We start from the raw sequence: 16,580 nt of genomic DNA, 5'->3' as shown, positions 1-16,580 counted from the left end.
AGGCCATAGTCCCAGACTAAAGTCTAAGTGAGAATTTGCAATACAAATTCTTTTACTTACACTACAAGGTTAAGAACTAAGAAGAATAATGACATTCTCAAGAGGTTAGGCATTGGCCGACCTGAGCATATTGCAGCTTTGCCCTTCATAAGCCACTCAATACATAGGACCGTATGGGAATGCCGCCTTAAACCATTCTCTTCTACATTAGCTAATAAGCAAAAATTCCTTAGAGAGTTGGACCAGTTATTGTTACAGATCCAGAATAATCTATACAACAGAAATAATAGTAGCAAAAGAATCCTGATGTTCTGACATGTATCCCAAGAAAAATACAATCCTGTTTTTTTTCCTCCTTTTTCTCTTTTCTTTTCCGACATAACAGAAAAATACAACCCTGAACTCAGTTGGAATTTCACCATAATCTTGCTCCACTTGCTCCGTCTCATTTGCTTTTCCTGTAAACGAGCACAATATTTTAGGAGATGCATATGCCTTTTTAAGTATATAATTGGTTCCGACTTAAATAAACTCTTTCAACGATAACTTACAATCAGAAATAGAAGAATGTATTTAACTATTTATAATGTGATTAAGCAAAAAGATTCAACATGCCTGATCACCGCTTTCTCTCTGTTCGCCATTTATATACAGGTCCAGTGGTTGGACAAACAATCTCGTCTTCCCGAAGCTTTCTTTTCTTACCTTTTTTCTGTTTCACAATACAGATTTTTCAAAATAACTCAAAATGGTGCATATATCGATATACTAGGGAAAAAAAATGTCTTATATGTTCATACCTGAAGTTCTTTCTGCAAGGCCATTTCTGCATACACTTTCTCTAGGTCATTTAGCCTCTTTTTTCTCGCCTCCAACTCTCTATAGGAAACAGCTGTTTTCCTATGGACACAGCCCAGTAGTTGTAAGATAACAATATCAGGTGCTGCCTCAAATGGTTATATAGAAAACCTAGGCTACATTGACACGGACACGGGTGTTGGCTATGAAGCACGGACACTGATACGCGACACGGATACGACACGACATGCAGACACAGCATAATTCAAAAAAGAAGGACACGTATACGTCATGGACATGTTAAAAAATAATATATATATATATATATATATATATATCGAGCCCGTTATATGAACTCCACCTTATATGAACTCCAAATGAACTCCACCACCAAAAGTGGATTTATAAGATGAATTGAGGCGTGATTTTTGGTGAAGATAGTCTTCTCATAATAGAGAATCTTCCTATAAAAAATCAGCCCAAACGAATATGTTTAACCTTGTCAAAAGTTGTTTTGAAATTTGAAAAATCTGGACCGTTGGATAATTTTATAACACTATAAGCAAATTTTGATACGTCTAGACATCTTCAAATGTGCTGATTTTTTCTAAGGATGATCGATATTGTGGGAATAACATCTCCACCAAAAATCAATTTATAATTCATTGTTTTTCATGGTGGAGTTTCTTTGGAGTTCGTTTAAGTGGAGTTCATATAACGGGCAGGTATATACAGCCCGGCTCTTAAACGGTTTACGGACTTGTGCCTTGAACAACTTATATAGTGTCTTGAACAACTTTTTTAATTTACACTTATTAATTTTTTAATTTATGCTTATATATGACACTATATAAGTTGTGCAAGACATTATATAAGCTGCACAATACACTATATAACAAATCCGTAAACGGACGTCCGTTTAAGAGCCGGACTGTATATATATATATATATATATAATTGAAATTGAACATTCTCCACCAAATTTTAATCAAAATATGAACACTAGTTTTGAACATGTCCAACTCTAAAAGATTAAACAACAACATACATGTCCAATAATACAAGTTTATGCCAACGAAAGAAATAACAATTACAGAAGATTTGTAACAAATATATATAAAAAGGACTTGGCAATCATCAAGCGTAGTCGTGCATTTGTGCTTCATTTTTCTTATTTCAAGAGTGAAATAAAACCCCTACCAAGTTGTGTCTTCTTTTAAGTATTTTAATCACTTTAAAAAAATTAAGAATAAAATGTAGAAGTGTCCCTCGTGTGTCCACGGAGTGTCGGAAATTCTAAAAATTAATTAATAGATCCGACACTCCAAATCGAGAATCGAGTATCGGACACGTGTCGGAGGCGTATCAGGGAATGTCGGTGTCCGATACATTGCCCCTAGAGGAGTGCACGTGCTTCATAGGGTGTCGGTGTCCGATACAGATATGGGGTGTCAGATACGGCGAGCTGTGGGAGATTGACACGGGGACACGGATAAGAATAATTAATTATTTTTTTAATAATTACAAATTAGAAGCTTTTTCAGAAAACCAATAACAAATAGGGGAAAAAAGTCTTACATACAAAAATAAAAAATAGAGATGGACCACCTATTCTTAAAGAAAATAGTATAGGTCACGTATAAAATAAGCCAATCTGAGTTAGATAATTAAAACATGGCCCGGATAAAAGAAGCCCAATCAACTTCTTTCAATTAAGATTGACCCAGTTCCTTTTGACCACCCAGTCCATTGGATCATGACCCAGTCCAGTTTAACTTACAAACCATACATCTTAAAAACCCAGATCTGGTTTGTGTGAAGCTCAACTCAGCCACCAACCACCGAAACAAAATGAAGCAGGGAAAAACCAGATCAAAGAAGAGAGAAACCCAGATCTGGTTTGAACAAGAAAAGAAAAAAGCCTGCACCTTTCTTCTTCTTCTTCATCTTCCTTTCTTTCCGTTCTTTTTATAGTTTTCAGTCTCCTCTTGGTCTGCCGTTTTTAGTTGTGTTGACACGGATTTTTTTGGGAAAGTGTCGTGTCCATGTAACTTAGTAGAAAACATATATAGCAAAATTTGCATCACTGGATATATAACAGAAACTCTCTACAGTATACACAAGCTGGACCACTCAGCAATTGTGTATCATTAAGATCACATGAGCAAAGACACCAAGAAAAAGTATTGATAATTGCTTAGATATCTTGCATCAAGTTAAGTGTATTATATCGTCTACCATTGGAAATGTTTTCAGACTGATCGTCTGCTAGGATAAAATTCAATAGAATAACAGCCTCATTTTTCAAAAAGTTAATGAGATTTCTGAAGGCAATCGGGTTGAGCACGGAAATGTGTCTACTTTTAAGTGAAAGAACATCCAGTCCCAGTAAAAACCTATATAACAGTATCAGCAAGAAAGCAGCATCTTATCTTGTTTGAGCCATCCAATGATTAAAAAATAATAAAAAAAGAGCCTTGAGAAGCCAAGTGAAGGCAAGCGTGTAAGGCGATTGAAAAGAAAGCCTCCGAGTCCAGATCTAGTTGGCTTCCTTGTTCAATTTCTCAGAGCCTTTTTTTACCTCATTGTGAGTTACATTGTACTGGGTAGAGCTTCATTAAAGCAATTCTAGTGTCAAAATTATATCCTAACCAACTTTCACTATAGCAGATTTTTTATTCTTTGAAGATTCTGTTTAAGTTGATAGATTTATGTACGCAACAAATTAACTTGATAAACCAAGAAAGACATACAAAACCAACTTAAGATACAATTCCAACTTTAGGAACATGCACAAGGCATAAACCACCGGTAAACTAAGTGAAAGGGTAAAACATTAGCTAATCACATACATCCCAAATAAAAGCCACAAGAATTAGAAGCTATTCACCACATGATCAAAGCAAGCAGCATGTGGTGGAAATTTTAAAGTTAAAAGCATAGGGAAGAAAATGAAGGGAAAAACTAATATCTTGAGGTACCTTTTAATGTTATCTGGGATGTCCTCTGGGATTTGAAACTTCGTTGCTTGAGAAGATCTTGATCGTATTTCTTTGGCCTCTTCTCTACCAACAAAAAAAAAAAAAAAAAAAGTTTAACAAAACACAAATATATGATCATAAGGTTTGTGCGCCTGCTCGGTAAAACGGTCCACCGCATACCAAACAATGCCCCACTACCCATGACAAGAAATTCATATTCTGAAAACAAAGAAAGGCAACTCCCAAATTACTCAATTCCCCCCAACCCCCCAAGTTAGATATTAAGATTATACACAACCTAAGAATGTAATAGACTTCGGTGGTCAAGAAAGCTCTATTCTGAAAATCATCAATAATGAAAATATCCTTCTGAAGGAGAAAATTAATGCACTGACTAATGAGAGTCTTAAGTCTGAACTTGAGAAACAGATGAAAGAAAAAGCGAAACCTGAAGAGAGAAAATCGAAAAAGAAAGCGAAACCTGAAGAGGAAACTGTGAAGTGGTCTGATAAGCAAGAGAAAACAACATTACAGAAAGAAATAACTGAATCTAAAACAGAGAAACCGAAGAAAAGAAACAAAAAGAATCATAATCAGGGATTTGAGAAAACTGAAGATACGAATCCTATGACTAAAGAGACTACCAAATTACATATACCAGTGATCCCACCTCAAGAAACGAATCCTATAACTACCAAATTACAGATACCTGTGATCCCACCTCAAGAAACTACGGGACAACCTATGCTGGGATTAGAGCAAGCTAACCCGGGATTAGAGAAACAAGATACGAATCCTAAAGACACAACCGGGAAACCTAAGCAAGGATTAGAGAAACCTGTGCCTCAAGAAACTACGGGACAACCTATGCATGGATTAGAGCAAGCTAACCCTATTTCTGAAGACAGAAAGGAAATACCTAACCGGGATTAGAGATACCAGTGATTCCTCCTATTACTGAAGACAGTACAGAAATACCTAAGAAGGGATTAGAGCAACAAGAAACGAATCCTATGACTAAAGATACAACCGGGAAACCTAAGCAAGCTAACCCGGGATTAGAGAAACCTGTGCCTAAAGAAACTACGGGACAACCCACTCTATACAATCACAAAACTAAAGCTATGAATAACAATTCAAAAAGAAAGAATAAGAGAAGAAACAAAAAGAATAAAAAGGGTAAGCCGAAGAGGATAAAACCCCCTCCTTAAGCGCGAAGTCTTCTGCTATGGCAGCTAAAGCGCGGGTGAACTCCAATTCTAAACAAGCTCCTGCCCCACCTAGCTGGCATTTGAGATGCATTAAAAGCCTGTTTAGTCCTGCTCATGGGTAAAGGCCTTTGCACAGTTTCTTCTTCCTTAACTACTTACTATCTGATCTGATACCTTTGCTTTTCTTTGGTTTTCTTCTATTTTTCTTCCGTGAGTGAGTCTTAGTGATTGTATAAATTCTTATTTTCTCATCCTCAACTAAAGAAAAAACACCTAAAATGAACAGAAGAAGGTCTATCCCTTCAATCCACTTTTCAAGCCAAGCAAGCTCGGGTAAATGGCCTAGAAATAAGAAAAGACCACTGAAAAATAGCGGTACTAAGGGTTGCTTTCCTCTGGGTAGGCTATCTTTGAAAAAGTACAAGCCCAAAAAAAGCCATAAATGAATAAAAACGAAAACAAATATTCCGTTCGGGATTCCCAATACAGTAGTATTGTCGCTAGGTGCTGACATTATTCCTATGAAAATACTTATCATGAAATAGAATAAGAATGCAATTAGAAATGCCCACTTCGTGCGCCTTGATAAGCTCATAAAGATGATGCAAGCCCCCGACAACAGGGCGGCCAGCTTCAGGGGATCCTTGAAATAGAAATCTTCATAGTAGAATAATCCAAAGAGAAATTGAATAATGAGCAGCAAAATAAAGGACAAACAACGTTTCTTAGGGGTCGAACTTGACTGTGCTCTTTCCAAAAAGAATGAGAGCACATAGGTTAAAACAAAGAATGTCAGGCAAATCCAAAGACCATGCTGCTCCCGCCAAAGCAAGAAAAGCTGCAAGAATAGCTGATCCAGCCCCGTATTCTTTCTTGAGCGACTCTGGAATAGTATTGGGCTTTATACCTAATACTTGGGCACATTCAGAGCATTAGGTCTAATATCGTGAAGTCAATAAGAAGCTTCCTCTGTTTGCACAAATAGAGACTCCACAAGTATTTTAACGGGATTACTTGGAAGTAGCTCCCTTATACCTTTTATGGGCATTATACAATGCGTCGTAGGGGAAGTATAGTAGGATAACCCCAGCGAGCTACTCAGTAATGAAAGCTTCTCATCCATTTGTGGTAGATCTTATAACTGAAGGTATTCTGGATGTCCAGGTTTGAACCAGAAACCAATACCTATTTTATAGTCATTGTCTACTTTATTGTCATTGTTGTCATTGTACTGAAGCGAGTCCATGAATTCAGCTGGGAGATCCACAAATGGGACCCTCAGGCTCTCAATAAAAGAATGATGCCAGGAGTTTAGACGCGGAAAACTATCAAAAGAACCGGTGGTACTGTGGTACCTACTGCGAACAGGTAGAGGTGGAGCAACGGTAGAGGGTCTCCCTACCTCAGATTTATCCTCTTTCTCTACCAAGGAGAGCCTCTCCAAATCCATGTTCAAAGCAAATACTTGAAGATCGTCAAGATAGTATAAGAAATTATACCAAAAATCATGTGCCAATTTCATCATAAGCTTTTGATTATTATTCTTCCCTCTTGGATTACACAATCATGAGTCCCACCAAAAAGCACAGGTTCATCTCCAGATTTCATAGAAATCATTTTCCCTGTAAAATCTAGTTCATTCAACAAGCTAAGTATTTGTAGTTTAAATAGATTCTCATCAAAGCCCATTTCTTTAATGCTTTTGGGTATTATTATGTAAACCTCATTATGATACCTAAGATATGGTATACCTGTAGATATATCTTTATACATTTGATCTAACTCGGTAAATAAATAATTGAGTATAACATCAGTTATATATAATGAGTAGGGGATTGGAAATTTCAATATGGAAGTCAAATCCCGACCATATGAATCATGGATAGGTTGAGTTCTAAAATCTTCGAGTAGTCCCATAATGTCCTCATTTATAACTATTCTTTTTAATTTACATAAAAGATTAGACTGATTTATGGTCATAATGGACGGTAATAGGTTGATTTTATAAAACATAAAGACATTATCATAATCTCGTAATAAATCAATAAACTCTTGGGAAGATATTCTAAAGCTTAACGATTCAGTCTTATGCATAATAATAGCGTTAAGCATATGCCCTATACATAGTAGCACAATGCTGTCTTCAAATTTTGTATGCATTTGAACATGTAGACTTTCATTTGGTATTAATGGGCATCTCGAGATAATCGGCGACATGGTGTATGCTCTATCTTTGACTCGTTTTATAATGGATCTCGTTGTAGATAACGTCAGTCGGCTAAAAGTTTCATCAAAATGAGGCATTTTTCCATAATAATGGTAACTCACGAGATATAACTCAAGCCGATCTAACGAACAATATGGTATTATATCATTATTTGCAATTTCTTCTTTCACTCTTTTTTATATTCAGATATATCTTCATTACTATCAGAATGATCACTATAAGAATAGATATCAGAATTCTCACTATCTTCATTACTATCAGAATTAGAACTATCAAAATGATCAATATTTGAAGTAGGAAATACACTTTCAGTAGGTTTGAGACTTTCAGAAATCAAATCTTTACGTTCATTAAATGCACTTTCAGAAATCTCAGATTGACGTTTTTGACTATCATTTGAAGACTATCATTATCTGAAAAACTACTATTTAACCTAATACTACTATAACACGTAATACTATGAAACCTACACAAATCGAGACTCCTTCCATTAGTAACGTTCGATCCTAAATTCCTAGATACTCCCATACCATAAATTCCAGTACAAGTAACATTAGTTGAATAAGATCTAACATTTCTAATAGAGAAGGAGAAGGCAACCATGGGGAATTTATTCTAATTATTTCACCTTTTTTAAGAGACTTCGGCACGCTCCTTGTCCGAAGCCCCAGGCATCCGGTATCCTTTTGCGGAACACCTCCGCTTGTTATGTTTAGGCTTTTTTAGAATCAATATAAGACTAAAGATTCAACATCCTCCCGTTGCCTTACCCTGGATAAAGAAATATCCCTCTTTCTAAAACAAGGAATGATTGATTGATTATATTGGTTTCTAGAAAGAACCGGCTTTGAGGTTCATATTTCCGGGGAGGAATGCACCTATTAGGGTCAACATATTTCCCTAATCCTCTTTATTTAGAATTTTCTAAATCAGAGAAAATATTGAAATGAAATCATTTTTATCAGAGTTCATATCTATTTTTGTGGGATAGGTTTATTCTTTCTATTTTCTTTGGTTTACCCATCCTGGCATAGGCAAGAGCGAAGACAGAAACATACGGCATAAGCACTGGAAGCAAAGGTAGAGGCTAAGGCAGCAGAAGTGAAGGCAGTGGCTACATCGAAAGGACTTTGCAACTAGAGAATCAGAAACCATCAATGTAAAGTCCGGAATTAGGAAACTTAAAACAAACTGTAAGATAATCTTAAAAGCACTAATGCATACTTTTTGAAGTCAACACTCATTGTTTCTTTCGGTCACTGCCTCTCAATGTATACCTCCCTTCGCCTTTTTGGGGCTATGGGAGGTATACTTGGAGTCCGTTCCCTCATTCGCTAGAATAGATTGACTAATGACTCCCCGTTCGGTCCCCTTTTTGAAGGGTACCTCACTCCATTGTACCAGTGTTGTTAGTTCCGGAAGGGGGAATCATTTTATCTAAAAGCAGGTAATCGGTGGTTTTCCTTATAGCTTGAGCGTCTTTCATTCTGAATTAGCGGCCAGCAGTTAGTGACCCTTGCTTGAGTACCCTCACTCTGGAAAGATTGACTTCACGAACCTACGGAAGACTAGAAGTTTGTTTTCCATTCACAAGAGAGCTTGCTTGTAGATTCTTTCTTGAAGGAAGGAGCTAACGAGTGGCTTAGCTGACAACTGCTTTCATTCAGGAAAGCTAAGATTCCACTGAAGAAGTAGCAGCATCGGTTTAGCAGCCCTTACTTCGTGTGTAGCTTATTTTGTTTTTTCCACTAAATTCATTTCTACTTTAGATAAATGGCCATAGTTGCAGGATTGTCTCAAAAGAGCTACTATCAGAGGTGCTGGCAGAAGACCAGTGTTAAAGGAGAAAGTGTCTCTAAAGTGAGGGTTGAGTTCTATTTGTAATCTGCTACTTATGGTCCGAAACGAGCGTTTTGAGATACGATCTCATTTCGAAGCTTGTAGCCGCTCTCATTGCCTTACCCTAGGACTCAGTAGTCCTAACTATACAACAACCTGTTGTGACAGGCTAAACATCTAGTGTTTGAATATGAGGAAATCATATTGTTTTTACTCTCAGTCTCAGTTCGGATTCTCATCCTTGCTGTGTAGACCTTCCTTTAGTAGGGTAACCTCTTTAAAAGAGACCTCAGACGCTGTTTAGTTACAGGCTATGGGATTAAATTCATTTTACTGGGAGCGCATTCGGGGATGAAAGAAAGGATAAGTATAGAGCTTCTTTTTTTAAAGATTTTACGAGTATCCCTTTAAGCTAGTCCTAACTATCCAACAACCTGTTATGGTAGATTGTTAGTTGTTAAGGGTATTAAGGAATAGGAATAGTAGTCAGTTATATCTACTGTGTGTGTGTGTGTGTGTGTGTGGTTCTCTCTTAAGTGGTGTATATATATATAGGTTATTTGTAGGGGTTATTTTAGGAATAGTAGTCAGTTAGATTTGAGCTTTTTTACTCTAAAGTGGGGTATATATATATATATATATAGGTTATTCTTAAGGGATGAGGTCGATTATTAACATATTATAATAGTGCGTTAGAGCTCTCTTTGGGTTCATCTTTCAGAGAGGTTCAATCCACCTCAGCATAAAAAGCTATGCTAACTTCTATACCCCATTTGTCTCTGATAATGGAGATGGACCTGGATAATGGAAAGTGGGCAATTGATAGTGAGGGAGTTGAGAGTGGGGGAGTTGAAATGCACCTTTTCTCTCTCTGGTGTGTACCTTCAAGTGGCAGAAGAGTCAATAAAGGATGCATTCAACTCCCTTTGGTTGATATTGACCTTGATTCCATCTTCTCTTCTATTATGTTGAAGAAAATGCGATAGAACTCCCAGAAATCACCGGCATTGGATTCCGCATCAACCAAGTTAGCGGGTGGCTTTTCAGGCCCCTCAAGCAATCTATTCTAAAAGACACAGGATGGGTTGGAGGAAACCGTTAGTGTTAAGAATAGATTATCACTAGGAAAGAGCTATCCTCCATTGACGAAGTTACGAAGAGGAGAGGACAGGTAAACGGCCTATTTTGATGAAGGAGAAACTGGCTATATTCTTTTCTTTTACGCCATGAAAAATGGGATAGATAGAAGGATATAGATCACTACTGCCAGTGGACGGATTTGACACCCAGGATATAGCAGTTACAAGCACGAAATTGATAAATGGGCGAAAGCCCCTTTTGCAGAGCTGTCATCTTGCCCTCTTCCTAAGATCGAGTGGTTTGACACTCCCTTCTTCCAGGGAGGGAGTGGTTGGCCCCGATACGGTGTTGGTGGCTTCGGACTGGATTGATAGACCTGTGTGTGACTTGTCTCACTCGAAATCCAACCTCTGCGTGTGTGTTCTCCCGGCAGGAGTAAACTGGCCCTTTTTAGCCCGCTAAAGCAGCCATTGTGAAAGATACAGAGCCTGGTGAGTAGTTTGAAAGTCATGATACCTTTATTGATCTTTATTTACCTTAAGGCCTATCGGGAGATGTAAAGTGAAGTCACTCACTCTCCCCTTCCCAGAGTCTCTTGTCCACACGTTTGGCTAATCAAGCAGTGGAAGCTGCTAGTTCACTATCGACATTAGGCTCGCAGAGCAGAACGTAGGCGAGGCGGGATGGCTATGCGGGTAGGTTGAGTGCACAGGAAAGTCAAACAAAGCAAAGAAGAGGAATTGAAAGAAGATGGACAATGCCACTTCCAAAGGAATAGCCTTTCTCACTCTTAATGGTTCTCATTCACAGAGGATAGGTAGCCACTCCTCTAGGTCTATAAAGCAGAGTCATTGGAACGAATTCTTTCAAGGAACTAATAGAGAGTAGGTCTTTCTCCGAGAGGGAAAAAAGACTCCTATGTCAGATTGACGAATTCGTTCGTGTGTGCACCAGGTATAAATGGGCAAAGTTTAAAAGGGTATCACTGGCTTAGTAGAAGGGTTGGACTCAGTAATAAGGACTTCACTGGCATGCCTTTTGGATACTCAATCTCCTTCTCCATTCAAGTGTCGATAGAGGCTTGACGGTGGAAGTAGGTGATAGAAGGTGATGGCGAATACAAAGAATCTGAATTGCAATCTAACCGGCTTAGTCGAGTGGGTTCATCAAGCACGTATATCTAGGGGATTCATAGCGAGTTCGATCTCGACAGCACTTTAGAGTCACATCCTAGATCTAACGACCAAGTAGTCTGATAGGTGCACTAATAGCTGATCAAAGGCAAGATGTCATCTTCTTGAATCAGAGCTCTTTTCTTTCTTCTCGACTATGTATACAAAATGTGATCCACGGGTTGGTACAAGATTCGTAATGTTGTTTCCACAGCCAACTTCCTTAAACAAAAAAAAGCTCGGTTAGGCACTTTCGTTAGCTCTTAACTCATCGGCAGGAACAGCCTCCACTTCCTTTTACTCAGCATATCAAGGAACAACCAAACCCTATGGAACTACCAGTTCTGAATTTACCGATTCTATCGCTTCTTCTTCTTCGGGGTTATTATTGTCTTCTGTCTGGCTGATGTGATCAGCTCTACAATCCAAGACGGGTTAACCCCAACCTCTATAGTTCTGGTGGTGTTTTTTCTATTCCTAGTTCAAAGAAAGGGTAGCCCCAGTCTCAAAGAAAGAGAAAGGGGGGAGGGGGAAGGCACATCTGTCGGCGAGCAACAAAAGAAAGCCATTTGAATCTCGATAATGAAGTGAATCTCATGAAGCGAGTGCTCTTGGTTACGAGGCTTAGGCTGAGGCCCTTGATGCCAATGAAACAGGTATTTGAGCAGTCTTTCGGCCAACAAGTTCAATCATTTTTTACATCAAATTCAAACCGACAGGGGGCACTAAACCGAACTAGGCTAAGAAGATATTGATTGGACTGTCCTGTTCGTACGCCTACCTATTCGTCAAAGAATAGAAAGTGAAAGGGCAAGATAGCAATCCCCACCGCCCAACTCCTGTGGGCAGATGGAAACCACGTATTCTGAACTGACCGCCTTTAAGATTGCTACAATAGACTTCATCTCTCCCCCTTCGACCAGCCAAGGATCAAAAGCCTCACGTTCTGAGAACGGGAATTGTTATGTTCAGTTTGTCATTAATCATAGGTACATATAGGTACACTGCACAGTCAGAGGCCTTCTAGCTACATGGAGGATGGCTTAGCGCTTTTCGCACACCATCACCAATGGAATTGTACAACCCATGTCTTTACTTAGCCGATTCCACCTTTCTTTATCGTTAAGTTCACTAAAATGGAAGGATCTTGTGCGGATTCTGAGGCCATTGGCTCTGATGAAATGGATAGGGAGGCCGCCCTCAGTTAAGTGGACGAGCTAGATACTCAATCAACCTCTTCGGCTCGTCCACCCCCTTTTTGCCCGGAGAAGGAAGCCTCCTTTCTGGAGTGCCACTCTATCCAATATTGCATCCTTTGATATGTCGGGGTTGATAGAAGCACATTTTTGTCCGAGGAAGGAAATGAGACTGCTCACCACTCCATCTCCATCCCGCTAGCACACTGTACGGCTCGCCGGCACTTGACTGCCTGTCCCGGGCTCCCACTCACGGGTGCTTTTGCCTATGAGCACACTATCAAATGTGCACTCTCACTCATCCATTTGAGTAAAAAGAAGGGGTAAAAGCACTACCCATTCCCTCTTGGACACAGGACCACGCGCAGCGGGTACTACCCTGACTTTTCTTCTTCTTTATTTTTCCTTTTGTGTACATCTCCCAACGGGACCGTCAGGAGTGGATAAGACTAAAACCGGATGTTAGGTCTCACGGACAAGATTGCGGTAAAGAGTGGAAAATAAATTTCATATCATATAGTCATCTAGTCTAGAGTTTGATCGGCTAGTCTCTAACTGGCTTTTCAACCCAGGGCACAGCCCCGCCGCATAGCAAGTTGTCGATTTCCTTTAGCCATCTCCTGATGGGACAAAGGAATCCATATCATCAGCAAACTTCTAAGCCCCATGTGGTTCATCCGAAAGCGCTCTTCTTTCACTGGTCTCTCATCGACACTGAAACCCTCACTTTCCAATCGGGTAGATTTTGAGGACAAAGCAATTGGAGAACTGCCAGACAGACTCCGTTGGGAGGCACAAGGTAGAGGAGAACCGCTCTGTACAAGGTGTTGATAGAGCGTCGCACACTGCTATACTTGATTGCTTAGTTCCCTCTCCTAACAGGAACTCTGACGAGTCAATTGGTTGGTCTATCCTCCCAGGACTTCTTTATTCGTCAATATCTATACCCCGTGACTTTCTTGCTCGAAAGAGATTGCCAGTGGAGCCTCAAAAGTTGCTATGAAAGGGCAGCGTGGCAAGCAGATATCTTGTTGGTTATTTATCCCATGGGACACCTCCTGGCAACAACCACAGGAGTTCATCAGCCAGCTGAGTCAACCTATCCTCTGACTTCTCATTTCGGAAACTCCTGGCCCTAATCGGCGAAGGATTCCTCCCCGTCAATGGGCTACTAGGCTAGGAACATTATCTCTTCCTTGCTGTGAAAGCCACCTACGTCTTTGTGCAAAACAAACACTCTCAGAGGGCGAGCGAAATAGGGGCAGAAGGCTAAGCTCTTTTCATGGCAAAAATCCATGGAACCCTTCCAAACTTGTAGTTTCTCTACTTATGATGACGGCAAAGTGAGTTCTCATCAAGGAGTGGAACACTCTCCAATTGATTAGCCTACCTTATCCGCACGAAGAGTATCGAGAAAAGGTTCGGAACCCTGAGTTCTTCTAATTGCTACCCTGTTTATTCGTAACGCGCATTCGATCAGCTTCCTATGAAGCTGTACCTCAGAGGTACGGAACACGGCTTGAAGGCCGCTAAATGTAAATTAATATCCTTTCAAGAAGATTACAGATTTGATCCCAAGCTAGTAGACGAATTCGATTCAGACCCAAAAGTAGCTTACTTCTTTGTCAATCTTTAATTGATTCTTGCTCATTGTAGCATACTGTATCAGTGGCCCCCCCTTGACTTTGATCTTTCATTGTCGGGCGTCAAATCTTATTTGTCTTTCTTTATCCTAGATCTCACATGAAGGCAGTCGAATCGATCGTCTACAATCGTGAACAGGCCAAAGGATCGTTATGAGCGATTAGGACCCATACCAATAGACTCCCTCTTCCCCTATTCCTGAACCCCAGAATGAGACTCAAGAGCGGGAGGAAAAATCATTTAAAGGTTTGAGTTAAAGCTCGACTGTTAAGGAGAGGAAAGAGACCTAGGCCTGGGTGCAGAAGCCATGGCTGGAGTCCCTTTTGCATATTACAGCCTAGAAGAACCATCTGACTTCATATCATCAGTCCCTAACATAACACTAATGCTAAGGGGCACATATTCCATATTCTATAGAAAAAAGTATCGGGTTGAGCTGCGAAGAGCAGGAAGCACAAACCTGTCTTCTGCGTAGTAAATGTGTTTATTTGTGAGCTGACTGTCTAGGGAATGCAGCATGGAATTCAGTTTTTCAATTTTCTGCAAAAAGGAAAAGGAAAGGAATTAAAGCAATCAATAACAAACACTACTGCATAATAACACTAAACAAACTATGTAAGACACCAGCTCCTTAGTTAATAGTAATCTCAGTTACCTTCTTTTCACTCTGTATTTTCTGAAAGACATAACCACTATCTTGGGTTTTCATCAGCACAAGTTCTTCATGAGTGTATTGTTTTGTATCACTCCTAAAAACACAAAAAGGCAGCGTAAACGAGGAAATGCATATCTCTTAAGAAGTTAAAACTTAAAAACAATAGACAAGTATATTACTCTGATTTGTGTACTCCACCCACAGTTTTGGACTTAATCATCTTATAGTAAAACTCATCTGGGTTTCTGAACGACGCCTTCTCCTTGAGTTTCTGCACAACCGACCAAAAACCAAAGTTATTATTAACAACGTTTATTATTTGAAGAGCAACCACATGGCCAATAGCATGAAATAATCTAAAAACTACCCGTAAAGTGTCCAATTATTATATATACAGTTATACCCGTAAAGTGTCCTCTTTTTTGTGAAAGGCTTTTGCACGTTCGACATAATCTTTGTGCTTTTCGAGGAATCCAAACTTCCTCCTTGCTTCTCTGCAGTGAAATTTCAAGTAAATATCGAAACTTTTGAATACAATGAATTGAAATAGAAAACTTACGGTTGAGATCGTTCTTTGTGAGCTCTTCTACTCACGGCGTTCCTTAAAGAAGACATCTTTTTGTTTTTCTAGGGTTTTGATTTTGTCACGGGGAACAAGAGTGATGAAAGAGTTGCACCGTGCAGCTCCTGTTTTGTCTTATTGTTGTTTTTTTTCCCTGGTCTCAATAATAGGCCCAATGGGTTTGGTTTTAGATTACAGGAAGGCCCATAATTTTTATTTTGGCCCAACCCACGGCCTGGTATGACTGGAGTGCTATCCGTGTTTTAGTCAAAATCTAGCTCACTTAAACTTGTTTAACTTCGATTATAGAGTTTGTTTTCGCATGACTTAATGTTTACTAGTACCAGTCTTGTGCACGCACTACGTGCGAATTATTTTCAGTCATTGTATTTTATGTTAGCCATTACATTTTTAAGAATCTACATTTTATTTCAACTTAAATTTTAATTAGTTTTATAAAAATAAATAGTAAATAGTAAAAAACGTTAAAATGGGTGAAGATGATAAGAAAAACCAGATTTGTTGAGGGAACATGGTAATATTGTGAGTGAAAGTAAATAACTACACCAAAATAATGGAAGAGGTTGCAACTTGCAACTTGCATCCATAAACAGCTTATCTGCCCAATAATTTTTTTAATTCAGATAGTGGATGGGGGCTTTGAAGAATTGAGCCCATCTTTAAAAAAATACCTATTATGTAATTGTGTTTGTTTTGATTAGTGGGCCCTTTAGTATAGGAGACACAAAAGTAAAACAATCAAAATAAGAAAAATGACAAAAAAAGCAACTAAGGGATCTTTTTATTTTCCTTTTTTCAAACACGTATTAAACAGATAAGATGTGTGAACTGAATTTTCCACGAGCGCATTTGGCTCACTAGCCTATGCCTCTTTATAATTTAGAGTAGATAATGCAGGTGCTTGGTTTGTTTTCGCACTGAGTGCCCATTTTATCTATAAAATAATCACTAAAAGTATTTTACTAATTTAATCTTTTTATATGTAGTATTTACTTATTTGATTTTGGTTTGGATGTAAAGGTAAATTTATAGTTATAACAAAATTACATAGGCAAAATAATCACGAAAAAAGTGACCAAAAATCACACTTTTTTTAATATAAATCACTATTGAGGCACGGTAGGTCAGGATCAAAAAATTTTAAATAGTAAAAGATTGGGCGTGGTCAATTTTAGATATGAAAAAATTGGCGAT

At 38.8% G+C, this 16,580-nt stretch overlaps 1 protein-coding gene across 1 annotated transcript; it reads right to left on the bottom strand.

Annotated features, from left to right (window-relative positions):
* Positions 1-34: 34 nt before the first annotated feature.
* Positions 35-15,514, bottom strand: EDA14 (embryo sac development arrest 14). Its single transcript, XM_086561193.1, has 9 exons — positions 15,363-15,514; positions 15,207-15,297; positions 14,983-15,074; positions 14,804-14,897; positions 14,609-14,688; positions 3,780-3,863; positions 801-900; positions 616-712; positions 35-458 (listed from the first exon to the last, which is right to left on the bottom strand). Exons 1-8 carry the CDS (start codon positions 15,416-15,418, stop codon positions 620-622), a joined length of 690 nt encoding a protein of 229 aa, XP_086417319.1. The 5' UTR covers positions 15,419-15,514; the 3' UTR covers positions 35-458; positions 616-619.
* Between the last annotated feature and the right edge of the window lie 1,066 nt (positions 15,515-16,580).

The sequence above is a fragment of the Coptis chinensis genome, chromosome 5 (genome assembly GCF_015680905.1).
Source record: "Coptis chinensis isolate HL-2020 chromosome 5, ASM1568090v1, whole genome shotgun sequence".
NCBI lineage: Eukaryota > Viridiplantae > Streptophyta > Magnoliopsida > Ranunculales > Ranunculaceae > Coptis > Coptis chinensis.
Note: the sequence above shows the minus strand (reverse complement) of the source record. Positions and strands in the feature narration are given on the sequence as shown.